This window comes from Dermacentor albipictus, chromosome 3 (genome assembly GCF_038994185.2).
Source record: "Dermacentor albipictus isolate Rhodes 1998 colony chromosome 3, USDA_Dalb.pri_finalv2, whole genome shotgun sequence".
Classification (NCBI taxonomy): Eukaryota; Metazoa; Arthropoda; class Arachnida; order Ixodida; family Ixodidae; genus Dermacentor; species Dermacentor albipictus.
Window position 1 is genome coordinate 7,752,801 of NC_091823.1, and position 19,708 is coordinate 7,772,508.

At 48.4% G+C, this 19,708-nt stretch overlaps 2 protein-coding genes across 13 annotated transcripts in view; one reads left to right on the top strand and one right to left on the bottom strand.

Annotated features, from left to right (window-relative positions):
* Positions 1-19,708, top strand: part of GABA-B-R3 (gamma-aminobutyric acid type B receptor subunit 3) — a 694,297-nt gene that overhangs the window by 58,868 nt on the left and 615,721 nt on the right. The gene's annotated exons all lie outside the window — the stretch shown is intronic.
* LOC139057195 (uncharacterized) overlaps positions 14,909-19,708 on the bottom strand; it is a 145,496-nt gene continuing 140,696 nt past the window's right edge. For all 5 annotated transcript variants that reach the window (XR_011512623.1, XR_011512624.1, XR_011512622.1 and 2 more), the window contains one exon: positions 14,909-15,088. Coding sequence is in view for 2 of the 5 variants with exons in the window: in XM_070535025.1 (XP_070391126.1) it covers positions 15,014-15,088 (75 nt within the window). In the remaining 3 variants the exon portion in view is untranslated. The remainder of the gene's footprint in view (positions 15,089-19,708) is intronic.

Consider the following 19,708-nt stretch of genomic DNA (forward strand, 5'->3'; position numbering starts at 1 on the left):
ACGGTCATATGTGATTAGCCTAAATTTTTGACGAGATGCACCTAATCGGCTTTGAGCTGAAAGTAGAAGCGACTCGCTCTTTCGCCTGGTACGCCGCATAAGCCCCTTTCCCCCCCTCCCCCGCACCTCGTCTCCCCGAGGAATTCCCAGCTCAGGTCATGGTATCGGAAACTTGTCACACGCAACGCTTGGCAACTGCTTTCTACTTCCAGCCTCCAGTGACCTTAGATATTTTTTTTTTTTCATTTGCGGTTTGCAAGCACCTTTAATGAACTCACGAATTGGCTGACGCATTGCGTATAGAAGCGTGCTGGCATAAAAAGGCTCCTTGGATAATGATTAACGTCGCCGTCGAACCTCTGCCTCTCTTTCTATTTTCTGCTATGACTATAGTGACTAATGAAAAAGAGATTAGAAACATGTCTCACTGATCCTGCGGTCTGATGCCGTGAAATTCCACCGCCCGTTACACAACTACGCGACGAAGTCCTACGTACATGCTTTCGTTTTTCGAGAGAGAAGCACACCGGAAGATGATGCTTGCACGGCGCTTTTAATGGCTTATTAGCAAGAAAGGAAAGTATGCAACCTTTGCCTTCGTGCCAAATGCACAACTTTCACCTAACGCCCTCAGTTGTTAGGTTTCCTTAATACGCTTAACGCAGCTACTTATACAGGCAACAGACAGAGTATTGAGTCCCGTACGTTTGTCAGCACACTTAAATTATCGTTTTTCTTCTACTCAGACCAGCTCTATGTTAGCGGAAAGTGCGAATAAAAAATTATATTACGTGTAGGTATCTTCTCTTTCCACTGTTTCTTCCTGATAAAAGGAATAATCGTGATCGTTACGTCGTGTTACCTTTTCAAGGTTTTCCTTTCATTTCATTTATTGCATCTTAAGAGCCCGAATCATAATGTAAGGGGGAGAGGGGCGCGTACATCTAGTTTCCAAATGAGATACAATAAAAAAACTGGCAAAAACAAACTAAACATAGCAAATATAAGTAGCCTACAGTAGTACAAAAGCAACTTAACACCGCTGTTACGTCTCAACATGGCCGAGGGCATTAATTAGACGTTTACCACGAGCAAACCTCACCCATTCATCAGCGCCTATCCAGAAGTCAACGTAGCGTTGACGTAAACTGTCGACGGGTCAACAAAAAAACCCCAGCGCTGATGAAAAAGGCCGACGTCTAATGCTACCGTGGGAATGGCTTCGACCTCAGATTTCCAGATTCTTGATAAATATGCGGAAGCAAGGTGCAACATCGGACGCGGAGTTTGGCGGTGCACAAGGTCGCGGGATCAAATCCCGGCCACGGCGGCCGCATTTCGATGGAGGCGAAATGCGAAGACACCCATGTACTTAGATTTAGGTGCACGTTAAAGAACCCCAGGTAGTCGAAATTTCCGGAGTCCTCTAATACGGAGTGCTTCACAATCAGAAGGTGGTTTTGCCACGTAAAACCCCATAATTGTTTTTGTTTTTTGAGTTCGGCGGAATGGTGCGATATCATAGGGGGGGAATATTAGCTCCTATTGGGCGATTGTGATTGGCCGCGATACAGTCATCAGAATCCCTAGTCTAGTCGCTTAGGGAAGACGATGGTATTAAATCCGGAGATTTTTGGGGCAGTGAGGTGGGGCTGACGTGTCCTCGTGTGAACTTATACGTTTAATATGCTCCTGCATGGAGTGGGCTTCCTTATCTGGAGCCAGCGTAATTACTGGGAAATAAACCATTTTTCCTTCATTCCTGCTACCGGACGTACTCACCCATGGGCTTGGTGGATTCCTAACCCAAACGCCACCTTGAGCCACAAAAACATGCTATGGTGGGTTTGTTTCGCCTGAGAGCAGGTGACGGTTAATCGGTGACGGTTAATCGTTTGCGAAATTTTCCTCGATCTGAGCAGGAGGATATGGTGTCAATAAGCGTGTTCCACAAAGGTACGGTGGGTTCGGAAAGAAGGAGCTATTTATTGCCGATGTTTGACCCCGGATGCGTGCGTTGGGCCGTGTGTGGGCTAATCTTGAGGACGATCTGAGTGGCAGGCTTATCAGTGCGTAACTTGTACGCGACTGACAAAAGGAACGAAGCAGGCAATTATGCGATGTGATTCTAGTGCTGGAAGGGAGAGGGTCGCTATTATAACAGTTATACTGATGTGCTGAGAATATTGAGACGTTATAAAGCGTGCCACACGATTTTGTAGTGCTTATATTTCATTGGCAAGATATGATTGTCATAGATGCCATATTGATTACGTGCACTTTACCTTCGGTCCCACGTATGTCAAGCATGCCCGTTTCTTTATGTCAGCGGACGCGGTTTTAGGATCGTGACGTAGGTATCCAAGTGTGCGTGAGGCCTTAGAATAGATGGTTTCGATGTGTAATGGCCATGATGGCGATGGCGTTAAAGGCACTCCTAGGTACTTATAAGCTTCAGCAGAGCTGATAGGGAATGAATTAACGCGGTATGTGGGGTTTACCGAAGTGTGTTACCTTACAACACTTCCTCGTTTATTTCTGGGCACATTGCGCTGCAGCAAGAAAAGCAGGAAAATATTTTTACGGAAGGATGAACGAAGAGAGGAAGAAGATCGCGAGACGCCGGCTGCTGCGGGTTGTTGGTGGTCAGCCATCTTAATTACTCATACTAATTTTGTATATATTGTAAACATAATCTTCTACACTATTTCTATTTCTATTTCTACACTCCCAACATCCCCATAACATATTGGTGGAGGTGCGGGGTGTCACGGGTGAAAACAGAGCTCCGCAGTGGACGTCGCATCACCGTCCGCACCATGAATGATGGTGAGCACTCGGGATCAACGTCGTTGCCGCCTCCTACGTCACCGCCGCATGCTACGCCGCTTTCACCTTCGGTTGTCGTTGTGCAACCCAAGGATCCTGGAACTTTCTGCAGGACCGATGGCGCCGACGTTGAAGAGTGGGCGCCCATGCACGAACGCGTGAGTGGAATCAGCAAATGGGACCCTACGCTTATGCTAGCTAACCTGTTGTTCTACATAAGAGGCACGGCAAAGGTGTCGAACGAAAACATGAAGAGGAGCTAACCAGCTGGGACCAATGCAAAGAGAAATTCACAGAGTTGTCTGGCAAACCAGCCGGCCCTAAAATTAACGCAAAGAAGGAACTGGCCTCCCGTGCCCAATCCCCCAGGAGTCCTATGTCTCGTACATCCAGGACGTGCTGGCACTTTGTCGTAAGGCCAATCACGACATGACAGAAGCTGAGAAGGTCGGGCACGTACTTGAGGGCATTGCTGACGACGCGTTTAACCTGCTCATGTGCAAAAGCTGCTCTACGGTTGATGCAATCATTAAAGAGTGCCGACAATTCGAGCAGGCCAAGAGCTGAGGCGTCTTGCCACCATTCGCCAGACTTTCCAATACTGCCACAACGTAGACGTGTGAAGATCAACCCACACAGCAGCATGCGTCGCCATCAGAGGACGTGGTTCGAATCGTTAGACGTGAACTGGATGCTATGGCGCCCGCAGCTTTCTGTTCGCGTAGCCCTGATGCTACCACATTTTCAGTTCCACTTGTACAAGCCATTGTTCGTCAGGAACTTGAAAACGTTGGTTTACATTCTGTGTGTGCTGTCGCCCATCGCAGAGCTAACCAATGCCCTTCTACTATTTTCACTCCACCTCGACGCTTCTCTCTGCGTTATCGCAACCCGACTGAGTGGAGAACTGTGGACGACCAGCCGATCTGTTTCATCTGTCGCTGCATTGGTCATGTCGCCCGATACTGTCGAAACTCGTGGCCCTCAACACCTCACACGCCGACCAACCTGAGCCGTTTTAATGGAAATGCCCGCAATGTTTCGCCCACCGCCGAGTCTAACAGCGCCGACAATTATGCTAGGAATCCATGGTACAGTCGCTCACCATCGCCGCGCGGGCACCATTCTCGTTCACCGCAAACACGTCGCCCATCTTCCCGTTCCCCGCAGCCACGTCGCCTTTCGTCCCCTGTGGTTTTGGCCGCACGCTTCCGGAAAATTAAGAAATGCAGCCCTCGGAGGTGATGCTGCATTGGCTGCTGCCGCAGCAAATCCTCTGTGTGTGCCCACAAGGAGAAGTGTAATAGACGTTAAAATAGACGGCATACCTGTCCAAGCACTCGTCGGCACTTGAGCCCACGTATCTGTGGTGAGTGCTAGCCTGCGTAGACGTTTAAAACAAGGTCCTCACCCCAGCAGCTGCTCGAGTGCTTCGTGTGGCCGACGGCGGCGTGCTGGCTGTTCTTGGAATGTGTACTGCAATCTTAATCATAGCCGGCTGCCCTACTTCTGTTCTCTTTGCTGTGATCGACAAGTGCCCTCACGACGTTATTCTCGGATTGGACTTTTTATCCATTCATTCTGCTCTCATCGACTGCGCGACCGGCGTTCTTCAGTTAGATTGATTGATTGATTGAAAACTTTATTGTTCCACCGAGCTGGCGTGTCCGCCTCTTAACCTACACGTAGGTAGGGGGGGAGGACGAAGCAGTCCCGGAGCGTTGAGGACGGTGAGTCTTCACGGCCTCAACGGCCAGGCGGATTGCTCGACGCTGGTCGTTTTCAGCCTCGCTCTGGAGCAAGGCCTCCGAGGCTTCTCTACTGTCAATGTTTTCCTTGGCCCCTGGGGAGCCAGCACACTCCCATATTATATGGTCTAGCGTACCTTTTTGCTTACAAATTTTGCAGAGGGCGTCGTTATAGTCCCTCGTCTGTGTTAAGTAGATCCAATGTGGTGATGTATAATTGTTTCCCTGGAGGCGTCGCCAAATGCGAGCGTCCTCCATAGAGAGAGACCGATGCGGAGGCGGAAAGATTCTTCTTTCGGCTTTGTAGTGATCGACAATTTCCCTGCACGTGATCATGCTATCTTTTATCCCTGGAACTGGCTGCTCTAGAGTTGCCCGGTGCTAGAGTGCTCGCAAGAACGGCTTCGTTGCCTGGGACTTCTTCATGGGCCGGTACCCAAATAACTTTTATTTGGGTACCGGCCCATGAAGAAGTCCCAGGCAATGAAGCCGTTCTTCAGTTAGAACTGCCTCAACTCGCCGATGCTCCGAGCACCGCCCCACCGCACTTGTGCTCGCTTCACGATATGCGTCTGTCACCCGTGCCAGTTACTTACGTCACTTTGACCGCCCAGCCACAGGTTCTTGATGGTGAATATGTGCTTCGCCCCATTACCGACGTGCTTTTAAACCGGAACGTTGCTGTTCCGCATACGTTGGTCATGGTTACTAACAACGACGTCGTTCTACCGCTTCTGAATTTCAGCCTCTCCCCTCAAGTGCTTCCGGACGGCATGTTCTTGGCCAGCGTTTCAGTGGTTGCGAATTTGACATTGAGAGTCTGAATGCCGAGAGTGGCTTATTAGCACCAATTGCAGCTCACAGCTCTGGTTCCTTAACGGATGACTTCGCAAAAATGATTGCACCTGACCTCACCTCTGCACAGGCCACGGACATACGTCACCTGCTTGAATCGTCCAGTGACATCTTTAGGCCAAACATTTGTCGTTCACCACCGTATAAACACTGGAGACACGAATCTTATTCGTTGGCGTCCCTGTCGGGGATCGCATGCTAAACGTCGAGTCATCCAATCAGAAGTGGACAAAATGCTCCGCAAAGGGGTCATCGAGCCACCAACCAGCCCTTGGGCTTCGCCTGTCGTCCTTGTGAAAAACAAAGATGGCGTTTTTGCGTCGATTATCGTTACTTAAACAAGATCACGCGAAAATACGTCTACCCACTACCATGCATCGATGACGCCTTGGACTGCTTGCACGGATCTAAATACTTCACGTCCATCGATCTTCGATCCGGCTACTGGCAGATTTCGGTTGATGAAATGGACCGCGAGAAAACAGCCTTCATCACGCCGGATGGCTTATATCAGTTCAAAGACTGTCCAACGAGTCGAGACTCGTGGCCCTCAACTCGTGGACTCGTGGCTCTCAAAACTTTGGTCCAACTCTCGCTATACAGGGCCTTATAAAGTCATACGTCAAGTTAACGACGTCAATTTCGACATCGCGCCTGTTTTCGAGTTTGATCCATCCTCAAGTACACCACCTGTTAACGTCGTCCACGTTTCGCGGCTGAATCCATACTTCGCTCGCAGTTCTTCGTCTACCATGCGCCGAGATGGCGCTTCACCAACCGGGGGTCCTGTTACGAAAGGATGAACGAAGAGAGGAAGATCGCGAGACGCTGGCTGCTGCGTGTTGTTACTAGTCAGCCATCTTAACTACTCAGACTCATTTATATATATATATATATATATATATATATATATATATATATATATATATATATATATATATATATATATATATATATATATATATATATATATATATATTCTATACACCCAACATCTCCGTAGCAATATCAAGACACATTAAACGGTTATGTCCACTACCAGGTAGCGCTCAATGTCGGTGGTGTTTATTTTATGCGGATGACATAGTGTTGCCAGTTAACAAGAACAGTGATTTTCAATGGCTGGCTAATATCTGTGGAACTGAAAGCACGAATTTAGGTTTGAAATTTATCGTTAGAAAGTCAGGCATTATGGTATTCAATGAAAACAGTGAACAGGCAGTGGCAATACAGGGCCAGAAAATACGCCGGGTACAAGAATATAAATACCTTGGTATATGGATAAAGAAAGGCGATAGATATGTGGCAACACAGGAACAGACAATAATAGTAAAGGGCAAGGGGAATGAAGCACACATTGCTGGGGATGCAGTAGGTGCGAAGTGCGCCGGGATATGCGGTAAGGTGCAATGGTTCCAGCACTTACTTTTGGAAATGCGGTTGTTTGCTTTAAATCAGGTGTACAATCAGGACTTGATGAGAACCAAAGGTCAGTGGGACGCCTCGTACTGGGCACTCACGGGTCGACTACAAATGAAGCTGTGTAGGGTGATATGGGCTGGACTAGCTTTGAAGTGAGGGAAGCTCGCAGTAAAATTGATTATGAAGAACGACTGACCAATATAGAAGAAAGTAAATGGGGTGGTAGAGTGTTGATGTATTTGTACAGGAAAAACATTGATTCACATTGGAGGAAAAGAACTAGGAAGCTTACCAGCAAGTATGCGGCTTGTAGGGTAAGCAACACAGAAACCTGCCATGAGTAACTACTAAAAAGGAAAACACGAGATCAGGAAAGCAACAATTTATGTTAACTCAAAGGAAGCTCATTACTTTTCGAAGGGAGATCGGGATGCCTTAGAACACGCACTTATAAAGCGAGATATAAGAAGGAAGAAAAAGCATGTGCTTGCTGCGGTAAAGCTAGGGAAACGATGGAGCATGTTTTATTAGAATGTGAAGACAGCTGCCCAGTGGTCGATTTAGGCACCACTGGCCTCCTTGAAGCCCTGGTGTTCAGCGGGAGCAGAGGAAAAGTAAACATGTCCGCAATACAGTAAAAGGAGATTGGAAGATTGGTGGAAGAAAAGTAGGGAAACGACAAAAAACGGAGACGAACAAAAGCAAAGTTTTCAATAGGAGATCAGAAAATTTGGTTGTTGGAGTTCATCATGTTTTTGTTTCTTTTTTTTAGCCTAGATAGGTCATTAGGCAGCATAATAGCAAGATCTTTGTGGCGCAACCCATCGACCCGTTCCAAAGGGGACGCTCATAGCATACATCCATCCAGCACAGTGTCCCCATGCCGCGGCTACCCAAGTACGTCCCTTCGCGGCGTTCTTGCTTTTGGTCTCTTCTGCTTCACTTTTATGCCACAGTCATTCACAACTATGCATAACCAGCCGAACATCGTAATTTGCTAAATTACAAGCCCTTACTTTTCAAGAATCGGGTGAGCCTTTTTTTTTTGTTTCACACGTCAACACGCTGTTTTCCGAGCGGAAGGAGTGCCTTGCGACAGATTTAGCTTCTCGGCCTTTAATTACTTTCGTCCGTGACGTTCTGCTTCCAGACGACTTCCAAACGAATGCGCGAATTCCGTGTTTACAAGCAAACCTTCAACATTTAGGATAAACCTCTCTCGTAATACGCCACGCCGAGGCACCGTGACGTTAATTTCTCTTGCTCCAAAGACGCTCAAAACTCAACGAATAAGGAATTAGGCCTTACGAGCAAAATTCTCCTCAAGCACGCGCGGAAACGATACACGCGAGACTGCGCTGAGCTGAGCAGAGAACCGCGGTCACCCGCAACGCAGGCCGGCCTTATTTACGGCCGGGAAGCCGATTCCTTTTTGTTTCCAGTTATGAAACGTCTTCGGTGAGGCTGCAGCAGAATGAGATTGCTTTGTCCCTACGTGACGGGACACCTGAGCCTTTTCGCAGACACTTGCGTAAGCATAGTTCGCATCGCACCATTCTTTCGTCGTTATTCTCCCGGCAGCCTCAGCTTTAGGGGGCCGCTTGGTGACGGCTGTAGCAACTCCCTCCCCGAGTGCAGTGACAATAATAACCGCGCGTGACTGTCCTCTTGAATATTCATTTGTTGTGTAGGTACCCGCATTGTGCACGCATTAGCTGTAGAAGGTTATTGGAACAGCGCCAATCATGTAATGCAACGCGCCATGCGTCTAAACCTCTCTCTCTCTCTCTCTATGTATGTATATATATATATATATATATATATATATATATATATATATATATATATAGAGAGAGAGAGAGAGAGAGACTCTTATATAGAGGCTGATATATATATATATATATATATATATATATATATATATATATATATATATATATATATATATATATATATATATATATTATTTATTTATTTGCATGTACCTTACAGGCCTTCGAGGGAGATGACGGTAAGGGAGAAGTACGGTACCATATTAATCTGGAATCGGGCAAAAGAAAACAACAGTGCAATGAAAGCAATATTCACGCAACATGGAAAATTAATACTACATTAGTAAATACAATATACAGAGAAATAACAATAAACTATAAACACAATACCATAACGGCGTAATAATATTATAAAAATTTTTGCATGTCTACAGTACTTAAAAGGACATTCAGTGATCCTAATTTTTTACTAACTTGCACAAAAATGCAGGAAAGAAATTAAAAGACGGTAAAACGTGTTAGACGGTTGAAATGGCATGTTGATCGATTCAAAGATAGCGAAATGCACTGTGTTTAGATTGGCAAGCGATGGTATCTGGTAGAGCGTTCCATAAGCGGACCGCATGGAGCAAAGCTGAAAAATTAAAAGCTTGTGTATTGCCATAAATCCGGGTGTAGCTGAACTGATTGCTCACTCTTAGTGACGTCGAGGATGGTTTTAGCAGGTTTGGTAACGTTAGGCCTACTGTGTGAATGAATCTATGAATTAATAATAGAAGGAAATATTATGGTGAGAAGAAGAGAGAGAGAATAACTTTATTGAATTGGGGAAAGGGGGATAGGGGATTAGGAGCTTGATGGGTGGCGACCCAAGTCCTTGGCTTCTCTGGCTTCTGCCGCTAGCCGAACGTGACCAAGAAGCGCCTTCTGCACCTTCGGGTCTGAGCTGGCGAGTTGTGCCTCCCAATGCTCCAGTCTGTTAGTTAGAATATACCTAACTAAGTAGGCATTTAAATTCGGTGGTCTATTTTGGCATCCCCATGAGATGTGGTACAAAGACGGTGGCGAGTCACTACACCACGGACAGGCACGCCCGTACATCGTTGGGAAAATTTTGCTCAATCTTAATAAATTTGTGTAGACCTCCGTTTGAATCCCGCGGAGATTGTTAGATACAGGACCTTTTCCTGAGCCTCCTTCGAGTTCACCAGACCACATCGAATCGCGTCACAGCTAATTAGGGACCGCAGAAGCACATCTACCCCGTTCCCGAGGCGCGGCACGTGCAAACGAGTTGGCGTCCCCCACCTCGTGCACCACATGTGGAACTGTTGTCTCACTGCTTTACTCTTCCCGAAAGTGTAGCGGGAGCCTGGCACTGTTCCAGGTAACGTGGGTCCCGAGGCAAGACGGCTGTAATGCACCGGGAAGCTCTGGCAGCAATCCTCCCATCCGCCTTTGTGAAGGCAGTTGCAGACCGGGAAGGCAATACCGCAGGGAGAAGTAAGCCCTCGGACAATTGGGGCCCAAGGAGTGACCCCCGGCGCCGGGTGTGACACAATCGCACGGGCGCCTACCATTGGCCGAAAATGACGCCACCTGAGCGAGCTCGCCGATTCGCCGAACGTGACGTGACTTCGAGACACCGAAGGGCTTAAAAACCAGAGACCGGGAGCAGCAAGGGAGCATTCCTTCATTCATCTGTTTCGAGCTTCTTGCCACGGGCCGCAGCGTCCGAGTTGCTGCCGGCCAGTAATGACTTTATGACTGTTGATTTCTTTGTACTCTCACTGTAAATAATGTAAATAAACCTCCTGTTTTCATCTCAAAGTCCTCCTCTACCTCGGCCAACTCCCGCACCCAACGGCAAGGTCCAATATATGGGGGACAGCACTTGGGATTGTCTTCAAACTCTAATATCTGGATGCCTGCGCTGCGATCATCCTCAACTCCGACAAGATCTATTGCGTCTTCCCCTAGCAAGATGGGGGGGGGGGGGGGGGGGGGGCACCGTATCTTTGCCGCATGCCGCACTGGTTGGCAAGAATATCGCGTGGTGCCATACGTGCCGGATCGTTATCCTCCTCGTCACGACGGCTTTCCCGTGTAGTGGCGGGTTGTGAATGGGAGGGCGATGGTTGCTCCGCTCGGTTCGTGAGCTCTCGAGCTAGAGTGTCAGCCCTTTCATTCCCCTCCAGGCCTGCGTGTCCCGGACACCAGCCTAGTCTGTACGTATTCTTGAGTTCCTTTCCCAGGAGGTGGCTAACCTTGAAAGGGAGACGGCCGTTCATAATGAAGCAGCACGCCTCCTGGGAGTCTGAGATGATGGTGTTGTACGACGGCCCCGTCCGTTCCCGGTCCTTTATTGCCGATGCGATGGCGAAGCATTCTGCCTTGGAAATAAAGGACGTGATCAGGGAGGCACTTGAGATTAGACTAGTCTTGTCATTGCCTATGACAGTGACTACCGCACACGTCCAGTTGTACTGAGAGGCGTCAACATAAACGGTATTCTCATTATTTCTGACTGTTTGCCTAGCCATTTCACCCTCTCTTCGCGTTTGGTTTCTGTCTTTGTGCATATTTCTCGGGACAGGAGTGACTGAGATCCTGCTTCGGACGGGACCGGGAATATCCACCAGTAGCCCATCCAAGTTTGGGGGGTGTGGTGGAATACCCGCCCTCACCAGGATCTCTCTGCCGGATCTCGTGTGGCTAAGTCGGCTTCTTTGTGCAATTAAAGTTGCCGCCTTGAGCTCGGCGTAGGTGTCGTATACACCAAGACCAAGGAGCCTATCTGTCGGGGTGCTTACCGGTAAGCGCAAGGCCACCTTGTAGGCACCTCTGATAATAGTGTCAACCAGCTCTTCCTCACTCTTTTTGACTGTGTGAAAAGGGAGGCTGTATGTTAGTTTGCTGATAACGAGCGCCTGTACTACACGGACAGTGTCGCTTTCCTTCATGCCTTGTTTGTGGAAGGTGATTCTGTGAATCATCCTTGTCACTTGTTTTGTTGCCGACTTTAGTAAATTGATGGTGTGGCTGGCCTTGCCATTCCTCTGAACCCAGAATCCCAAGATCCGAGCAACAGTGACCTCTTTGATTTGCTGATTTTCGATTGAAATTTCTATGTTCCCATTACTTTTATATCGTTTCCCGTGGATGCGTATTATCTCCGATTTTTCGGGAGCACAGCTGAGACCACTGGCCCTGGCAAAGTTTTCAACTGCAGTGGCTGCCTCTTGGAGGGTCTGCTCCTTCTATGCTAGGGACCCGTGCGTGGCCCAAAGGGTGATCTTGTCCGGGTAAGTAGTATAACCCAGTAGCGGGACACCGTTTAGGGTCCGCGCAAGTCTACACATTACGATGTTAAAAAGTAGAGGAGAGATGATCGCTCCTTGAGGCGTACCTTTGTTTGGCATTTGAAATGGATCGGATTTGACATGCGATATTCCTATCATAGCCTTCCTCCTCGTGAAGACGGCGAGTAGTTAGTGGTTGCAACGAAAGACCTACTTTTATTTGGGTTACACTTGACTGGTTACTATAATTTTTTTAATGAAGCGGCTCGCTCTATTATGGACGCTTTCCAGGAGTTCTATGAGGTATTTTTGATGAGGCGACCATATACAAGACGCGTACTCAATTTGTGGCCGTACAATATTTATGTAAGCTAGTTTTCTTAGTGGTGAAGGCGCAGTTATTCAGTTGCGGCGCAGAAATCCTGAGGATCTGGAGGCGTTAGCTGAAATGGAGATTATGTGGTTAGTCCATGAAAGGTTGTGCGTAAGGGCCACTCCTAAGTACTTATATTCTGTGGTGTGGTCAACTATGTTAGAATCTAAATGATAAGAAATGTGAGAGTTAACAGTTTTTCGAGAAAAGGAAACTTCTTTGCACAATGTATATATATATGGAGAGAGAGAGGGGGGAGACTGAGAAATAATACTATTAGCGATTTGCAGTCACTTTCGCGGTCACACAGGATGATAGTGGCTTTGGAGCTTGGGACGTGTCCCCAGCTGTCCTGCTTCACGCTGTACCATACTGTCGACCATACGGGAGAAGCACTCGTTCCGCAGTTTGCCTCAGGTCTATGGTAGTTCAATTACATACAATCTTTCTGCTTTGGGTACTGCTCGATGTATAGATTAGGAGGATGACACCGACATTTTATCAAGAATTACTTACACTTCCGTTCCAGCCATTATTCACGGTTCGAACAATGATAGAAACTTCGCACAATTATGCAACCTTTATTAGGCGGATACATAACAAAGGGCTGCGTCAGTTGTCGATTTGGATCCTGATCTCCTGCAGTAAGAGTTGCAGCGGTTTTACGCTTCCACGCTATCTCCGCACAGCCAGCAAATACGCCGAACTCGACGCTGTCTGCCACCTCTTTGATCGTCCACGACAAAGTCGTTGGCAGTAATCAGGTGTGCGGCCTCAAGTCGAGCTCGCTCGGACGTGGCTGTCGTAGACTTTCGTCCTCCTGGTCTAATGGCCTTCAGCGGTGCCGCCATCATAAAAAGAACTGGCTGTTGGGATAGTTGGCCTTGCATTCTAACAAGGTATCTAAGTGCGAAATGCTGAAATAAGCACAAACTCAAAACAGGCAATAACTAATGCTGGTATCAACAGTTTAGTAGCCAAAGGTAACCCGCCTATATGTATACTGTTCGCATGTGCTATTAGCTGCACGTACGGATGACTGAGAAAGAAATTTCAGAGCAAGATCGAGAGCAATGCGGATCGGCTGGCTTTCAAGGCGTTTTTCATTAAAAAAGAATCCCTCTGTATCATAAGTCCAGGGAAAACCCGGGGAAGGTGGCAGATGGAAGTTCAAGACGATCAGCAAAACGAGAACAAGGCGAAAGCAGGAGCCAACGTTTCGACAAGTGGACTTGTCTTTTTCAAGGCCATGAAAAAAGAAGTCCACTTGTAGAAACGTTGGCTCCTGCTTTTCACCTTGCATGTTCTCGTCTTGCTCATCGTCTGTATCAGAAAGGCATTCACAAGCTTTCCTACTATCGAGTATGATTTCATTGATGCTCCTCTTTGATTTGCGCGAACTTTTTTATGGCTTAGTTATTAATGCCCAGTGACGTGATTATTGGTTGGAACGCATTTGCTCCAAATAGAGTGTCGGTCGGTAGTCTCCTGCTTTAAAACATGGATCGACCTTGCATGTTTTTCTTTTCTGCCTGTTCCAGGATTTCGCGAAAAACAAATCCCAGTTGAAATAAGAAATTGGCTGCTTGCAGCTCACGAGCTGTTTTACGTCCGCACATGACGTCATGTCACTTCTCGCTGCACTCTTCACGCAGATGCGCTCCTTAGTGAATGAAAGGCTCCCGACTGGATTGAATTCTGGGGTGTTATATAAATGTGCCAAGACCGTGATTTAATTAGGGGGCAGGCCGTAGCGGAGAACTCCGGAATACTTTTGACCATCAGGGATCTTTAACGTGCCACCAATGCACGGGACACCGACGCTTTTGCAATGCGGCCGCCGCGGCCAGGATTCGATCCCGCGACCTCGTGCTTAGCAGCGCAATGGCACAGCCGCTAAGCAACCGCGGTGGGCTGAGATGCTCATGATGTATGCGCATTTATTACTGCGGCCGCAGTGCCCCGCACAACGTTCCGAACGCCAAGCACAGATCTGTGAAATCTTCGTCAGCTTCCTGCTATCAGGTGTAGGGATGTATGTTCAAAAACCACTATAAGTATCGCGAAAGACCAGAACCAGACTATCTCTCTGTAAAATTTACTGCTTCTATATATGCAGTTTTCCACATCAATGATGCACAGATCTCAAAAGTTTTCTGAGTAGCGTTGGTCAGTACGTTTGCGCTTTTATCGACAATTTCACAACTCTCAGTGCCACTTCAAATTTAGGGGTAAGGCGTTTATCACTCGCATAATATTCAGTAAAACGTTTTCTCGATTATTTTCGTTTCACCTCATTATCTTGTTTTGTTCTGTGGTAATAGCTTACCGAATCCATGGATCAGCTTGACGGCTTTAGTCACACCGGATGCACGCACACAAGCCTCTTGAGAATTTACTTACACGGTGCCAGCATCGTCCATCGCTTTTTCTCGCTCGCTTTGTTTTACGAGGTGTGTTTCGTATATCGCGCAAAAAATAAAAAGTCCGTAATAATTGTGTGGGTAAGTCAGAGTTTGCGCACGGCTCATAGCTCTGGGTTCTTTATTTAGCTCCTTAAGCCGAAGAAGAAACCTAGATGGATGACAAACTGAACGAAGCCACAGGGTGATAAGTTTATTGATTTTTTTTTCCGTGAGAAGTAATGTGTTATAAATCCAAGTGCACCACAATTGGAAATAACCATGTCATCTTGAAGAACAGCGTGTTCCTCTAGAAGTATTCATTACAGTCAGGCGGTGGACTCATCGTAGCACTTCTTCTCCTCCTTGAGTGCAACTCGTGAACCTGCGCAAACGAAGAACACGGATAGACAGATTTAGCATTCCCTCGTAGGAACTTTAAATTCAGCATCGCACGCAGAACTACGGGACATTTGCTCAGCGGAAACCTCAATTTTTAAAGTTGTGGCAGCAAATTATCTTTACAGTCACCTCATTTAAAGAGAAACTTGAGAAGGTAATATTAATATTGCCTCACGTATATTTATATAGTACCATGTTGTTTTATTTTATTGCGAGATATAGCGTATTCTTTGCTCTTCTCATTCAGAGCTTTTTTTTCCTATTTTTTTTTCAGTGCCCTTTTGTGTTAATAAACCATGAAGAAAATCGAATGCACATAGTTAGTTATGTTGTCTTAAAAATATTTCTCCATATGCCGCCCTGTATAACTGCGTCATTCATGCGTAAATTTACTTTAAGGGACATAATACACTGCAGTTTGGCGACGGGTACTCCTGACTACAAAAAAGGTGCGGAGCAGATGACTAACTTATTTCTCATTTATACATATAGCTGCGCTTGTCCCAGGCAACTTCAGTAGGGGGGTAGGAGGTGGTGCGTTTGTAGAACAGACAACCAAGCAAGAAATTCGCGCATACGAAGCAACCAAGGCAATACGTAGGCAGTGCTCACATATAAGAAGGAGAGAAATAACATTGTAATCGAACTGAAATGCACTCGGAAAATACCAGCATCACTTGCACACACACTTTTAAAACTTGCGTGAAGCACATCGGCTCATACATCATTTCCTGAAAAAAAAAAACTAAATTTCATTTAGTTTCTCGGGCGTAGCCTGGGGCTATGCCCGAGAAACACCCAAAGGCAAACACCTTTGGGAAGACTCGCAAGACCATGGGCTTGAACTGATCGCGAATCCCGCCGATCCCACACGCCGAGGGAACAGCGTGAGTGTCGACACGCTACCCGACCTCGCGTTCGTTTCGAACGTAACCACAGCGCACTGGCAAAACACGCAAGAAGATTTAGGAAGTGACCACATGCTGATCGAGATGACGATAGGCACGGGCCCGAGCGGTCGTGGGACTAACCCTGTAAGCAAAGGCCGTAAACTCAAACTTGTGAAGGGGGACGCGTTCCGCAAGAAACGAGAAGAAGCGGGGCGAGGCGATGAGCCGATTACGGACATAGACAAGTGGACCGCGACGCTCAGAAAGGATGTAGACGCGGCAACGAGCGAAGTTCCGCCCGAGGCGAACCTTGAGATAATTGACAGCAGGCTGCTACACATGTGGGAAGCAAAGCGAGCACTTCTAAAGAGATGGAAATGTCAAAGACACAATAAGGCTTTGCGCAAACGCATAGCACAATTAGACAGAGAGATCGAAGAACACGCACTCCAGGTATCCAGGGCACAGTGGGAAGACACGTGCAACGGCCTCGAGAGGCAGATGGCCGGGGTGAGCGCTTGGCGCCTTTTTCGGCACCTATTAGATCCGGAGGAAACTAGGGCCGCTCAAGGCCACAAGACTCGTAGACTAGTAAGAGATTACAAAGGTGATAACTTCTTCGACGCAATACGTGATCGTTACTTTAAGAAGGCCGAAAGCATCCAATATGCCGAATACGACGGCGTCGCAAACGAGAAATTGGACGCGGAATTTAGCGAAGCAGAAATTCGGATAGTCCTGTTCGAACTAAACACCCGATCGGCGCCCGGCCCGGACCGGGTTACCAACAAGACTCTCCGTAACCTAGACGATGAGTCGATCTCCCGCCTCGCGACCTACGTCAACGAGTGCTGGCGAGGGGGCTCCCTTCCCGAAGCGTGGAAACGGGCCCGCGTTATCATGATTCCAAAACCCGGCAAGCAAGTTACCCTCGATAATCTAAGACCGATTTCGCTTACGTCTTGCGTTGGCAAAGTCATGGAACACGCAGTTCTCACCCGCGTGACCGACTTTCTCGTGACGAGTTCCCGCACACCATGCTAGGATTCCGCCGCAACCTCTCCTCACAGGACGTATTGCTTCAGCTTAAACACCAGATCGTAGACGACACTTCCAGCTCCACTAAGGCAATCCTCGGCCTGGATATTAAAAAGGCCTTCGATAACGTTAAACACGAAGCAATCTTAAAAACAATTAGAACGTTAGGACTTGGCCAAAGAACGTATAATTACGTTAGAGATTTCCTCGCGTGCAGGCGTGCATGCATCGTCGTTGGCGACGAGGAATCGCCGGAATTTGAGACGGGTCCGTCCGGCACGCCGAAAGGATCCGTCATATCACCATTACTCTTTAATTTAGTTCTACTCGGTCTACCCGAGAAATTAACAGAAGTTGAAGGATTTCATCATAGTCTATACGCGGATGACATCACCCTCTGGGTTCCCGGGGGAGGATGTGACGGTCACGTCGAGCGAACGCTACAGGCAGGGGTAGATGCGGTCCAGGATTACTTGCGTGGAACGGGCCTCGAGTGCTCGGCTACCAAGTCCGAACTGTTAATCTACAAACCCACAAGGAGAGGTCGTAAAACCCTGCGCGACGAAGAACGGGAATACTCCAAAATACGTATTATATTGGCGGATGGTACTCCCGTACCGCACGTAGACAAAATTAGAATCCTGGGGTTACACCTGCAGGCAAATGGCCATAACGGAGAGACGGTGCGAAGACTTCGTCGTTCGGTAGATGACACGATCCGACTCTTGCGTCGCATCACGAATAGACGCAATGGTATGCGTGAAGACTGCGCGATCCGTCTCGTGCAGGCGTACGCGATAAGCCGCATAACGTATGTTGCCCCCTACCTTAAGTGGATAGGGTGCGAAAAAAACAAGGTCGAATGCATGATACGAAAGGCTTTTAAAAGGGCGGTCGGCGTTCCACTCAACGGAAGCACCGACAAGTTTCTGGAGCTCGGGCTTCACAACTCACTTGACGAGTTAATCGAGGCGCACGACATTGCGCAGTACGAACGATTATCTAATTCAAAGACAGGTCGATGCATCCTCGAGACACTCGGCATCGCGTACCACACTCAGCATGGAGAAAAGATGGCGGTTCAGGCCTCGGTTCGCGACCGCCTGATCATCCCTCCGCTTCCCAAAAACATGCACCCGACGCACCACGCCGCGAGGCGCAACAAACGAGCCAGAGACCTTCAGAAGAAGTTTGGCAACAACAACGAGGCGGTGTACGTAGACGCTGCGCGATATGAAGGAGAGAAAAGTGCACACGCGATCGCGGTTGTAGACCGCACGGGTAAGTGCCTCGCGAGCGCTACAGTGACCACAGGACACACGGAGGCGGCCGAAGAAGCCGCAATAGCCCTAGCACTGGCCACGGTGCCTAGCGCTGCGATCGTGATCAGCGACTCGCAGGCGGCAATCCGCGGCTTCGCGCGCGGTCGCGTCTCGCGGGAAGCGGTCCGCATACTCCAAATTTGTGACGACGGCGGCTCGTCATCGCCCTCGCAACCCCAAAATTCTACAGTCTTCCTCCTCTGGACCCCGGCACACACCGATGTCCCGCTCGCGGGCAACGAGGCGGCCCACGCCACGGCTCGAGGACTCACACGCCGAGCCGCCGCTGATTATGTGGCCGCCTCCGCCCCCGAGAGCGGGGCATCGGATATGCCGGATCGGGACACTACAACAGAAACACAGCAACAAGAATCACAATGGGCGTGGGGTGATCGCCTGACCACGTTCAGAGATCTCACCCAACACTACAGACTCCAAAGACGCACATTCCCGCCACCACACGACAAGTTAAACAGGAATGAGGCCGTAACTTTACGCTTGCTCCAGACGCACAGCTACCCTAGCCCCGCGGTCCTACATCACTTCTACCCAGGTTTATATCCAACAGATGCCTGTAAAGCTTGCGGACAGCGAGCAACGCTGCGACACATGCTCTGGGAATGTGCCGGCAACCACGGTAATGAGACCACATCCGTTCGCGACGCGTCCGTAATCGCGGCCGTTACCACAGTACGGGAAGCCTCGAGCTCGCTTCTCCCCGACGCCGCCCCAGCTGCGGGTCCCGCCGGAGACCTTCTCCATCGGCGCCGCCGCCGCTGGGAGGCGGCTCTCAAAAGTTCAGAGTTGGCAGACCAACTCTGGGCCGTCCGGCAAGCCAAAGATGCCGCCCGAGTCCAAGGACTTGGAGCCGCCACCTGAGGCCACCACAACGAAATTGCCGGCCATTCATTAATAAAGTTGCTTCTCTCTCTCTAAATTTCATTTGAGTCAGTGCGTCCACCGTTGTATTAAACAGTGCAGCGGATACTTGCCTGTACGACCAACAGAGAGAGAGAAAGTTTATTTAGAGAAAGGCAGAGAGGTCGGCCTGACCTATAACTTGCTCTGGCCTGCTACTCTACACTGGGGAAAAGGGACGGGGAGGGAAGTGGTTGATGAATGATGATGATGGTATAAAGAAGAGATGCGTATATACAAATTCAGAGTTGTAGCATCTCTAAAGCCGTGCGTCCAGCCCAATGGCTTGGAGAAAAGCTATAGCGGCACTTGTTAACAGGGCTGCGCTGTTTGCATTAGGCCAAGGACCTAAAAAAACTCGTCTGACAGCGGCCTCTTATGAATCTTTGCAATGGAAGAAACCAGTTGCTGTCGTTCTTGCGTGTACGCGGGACA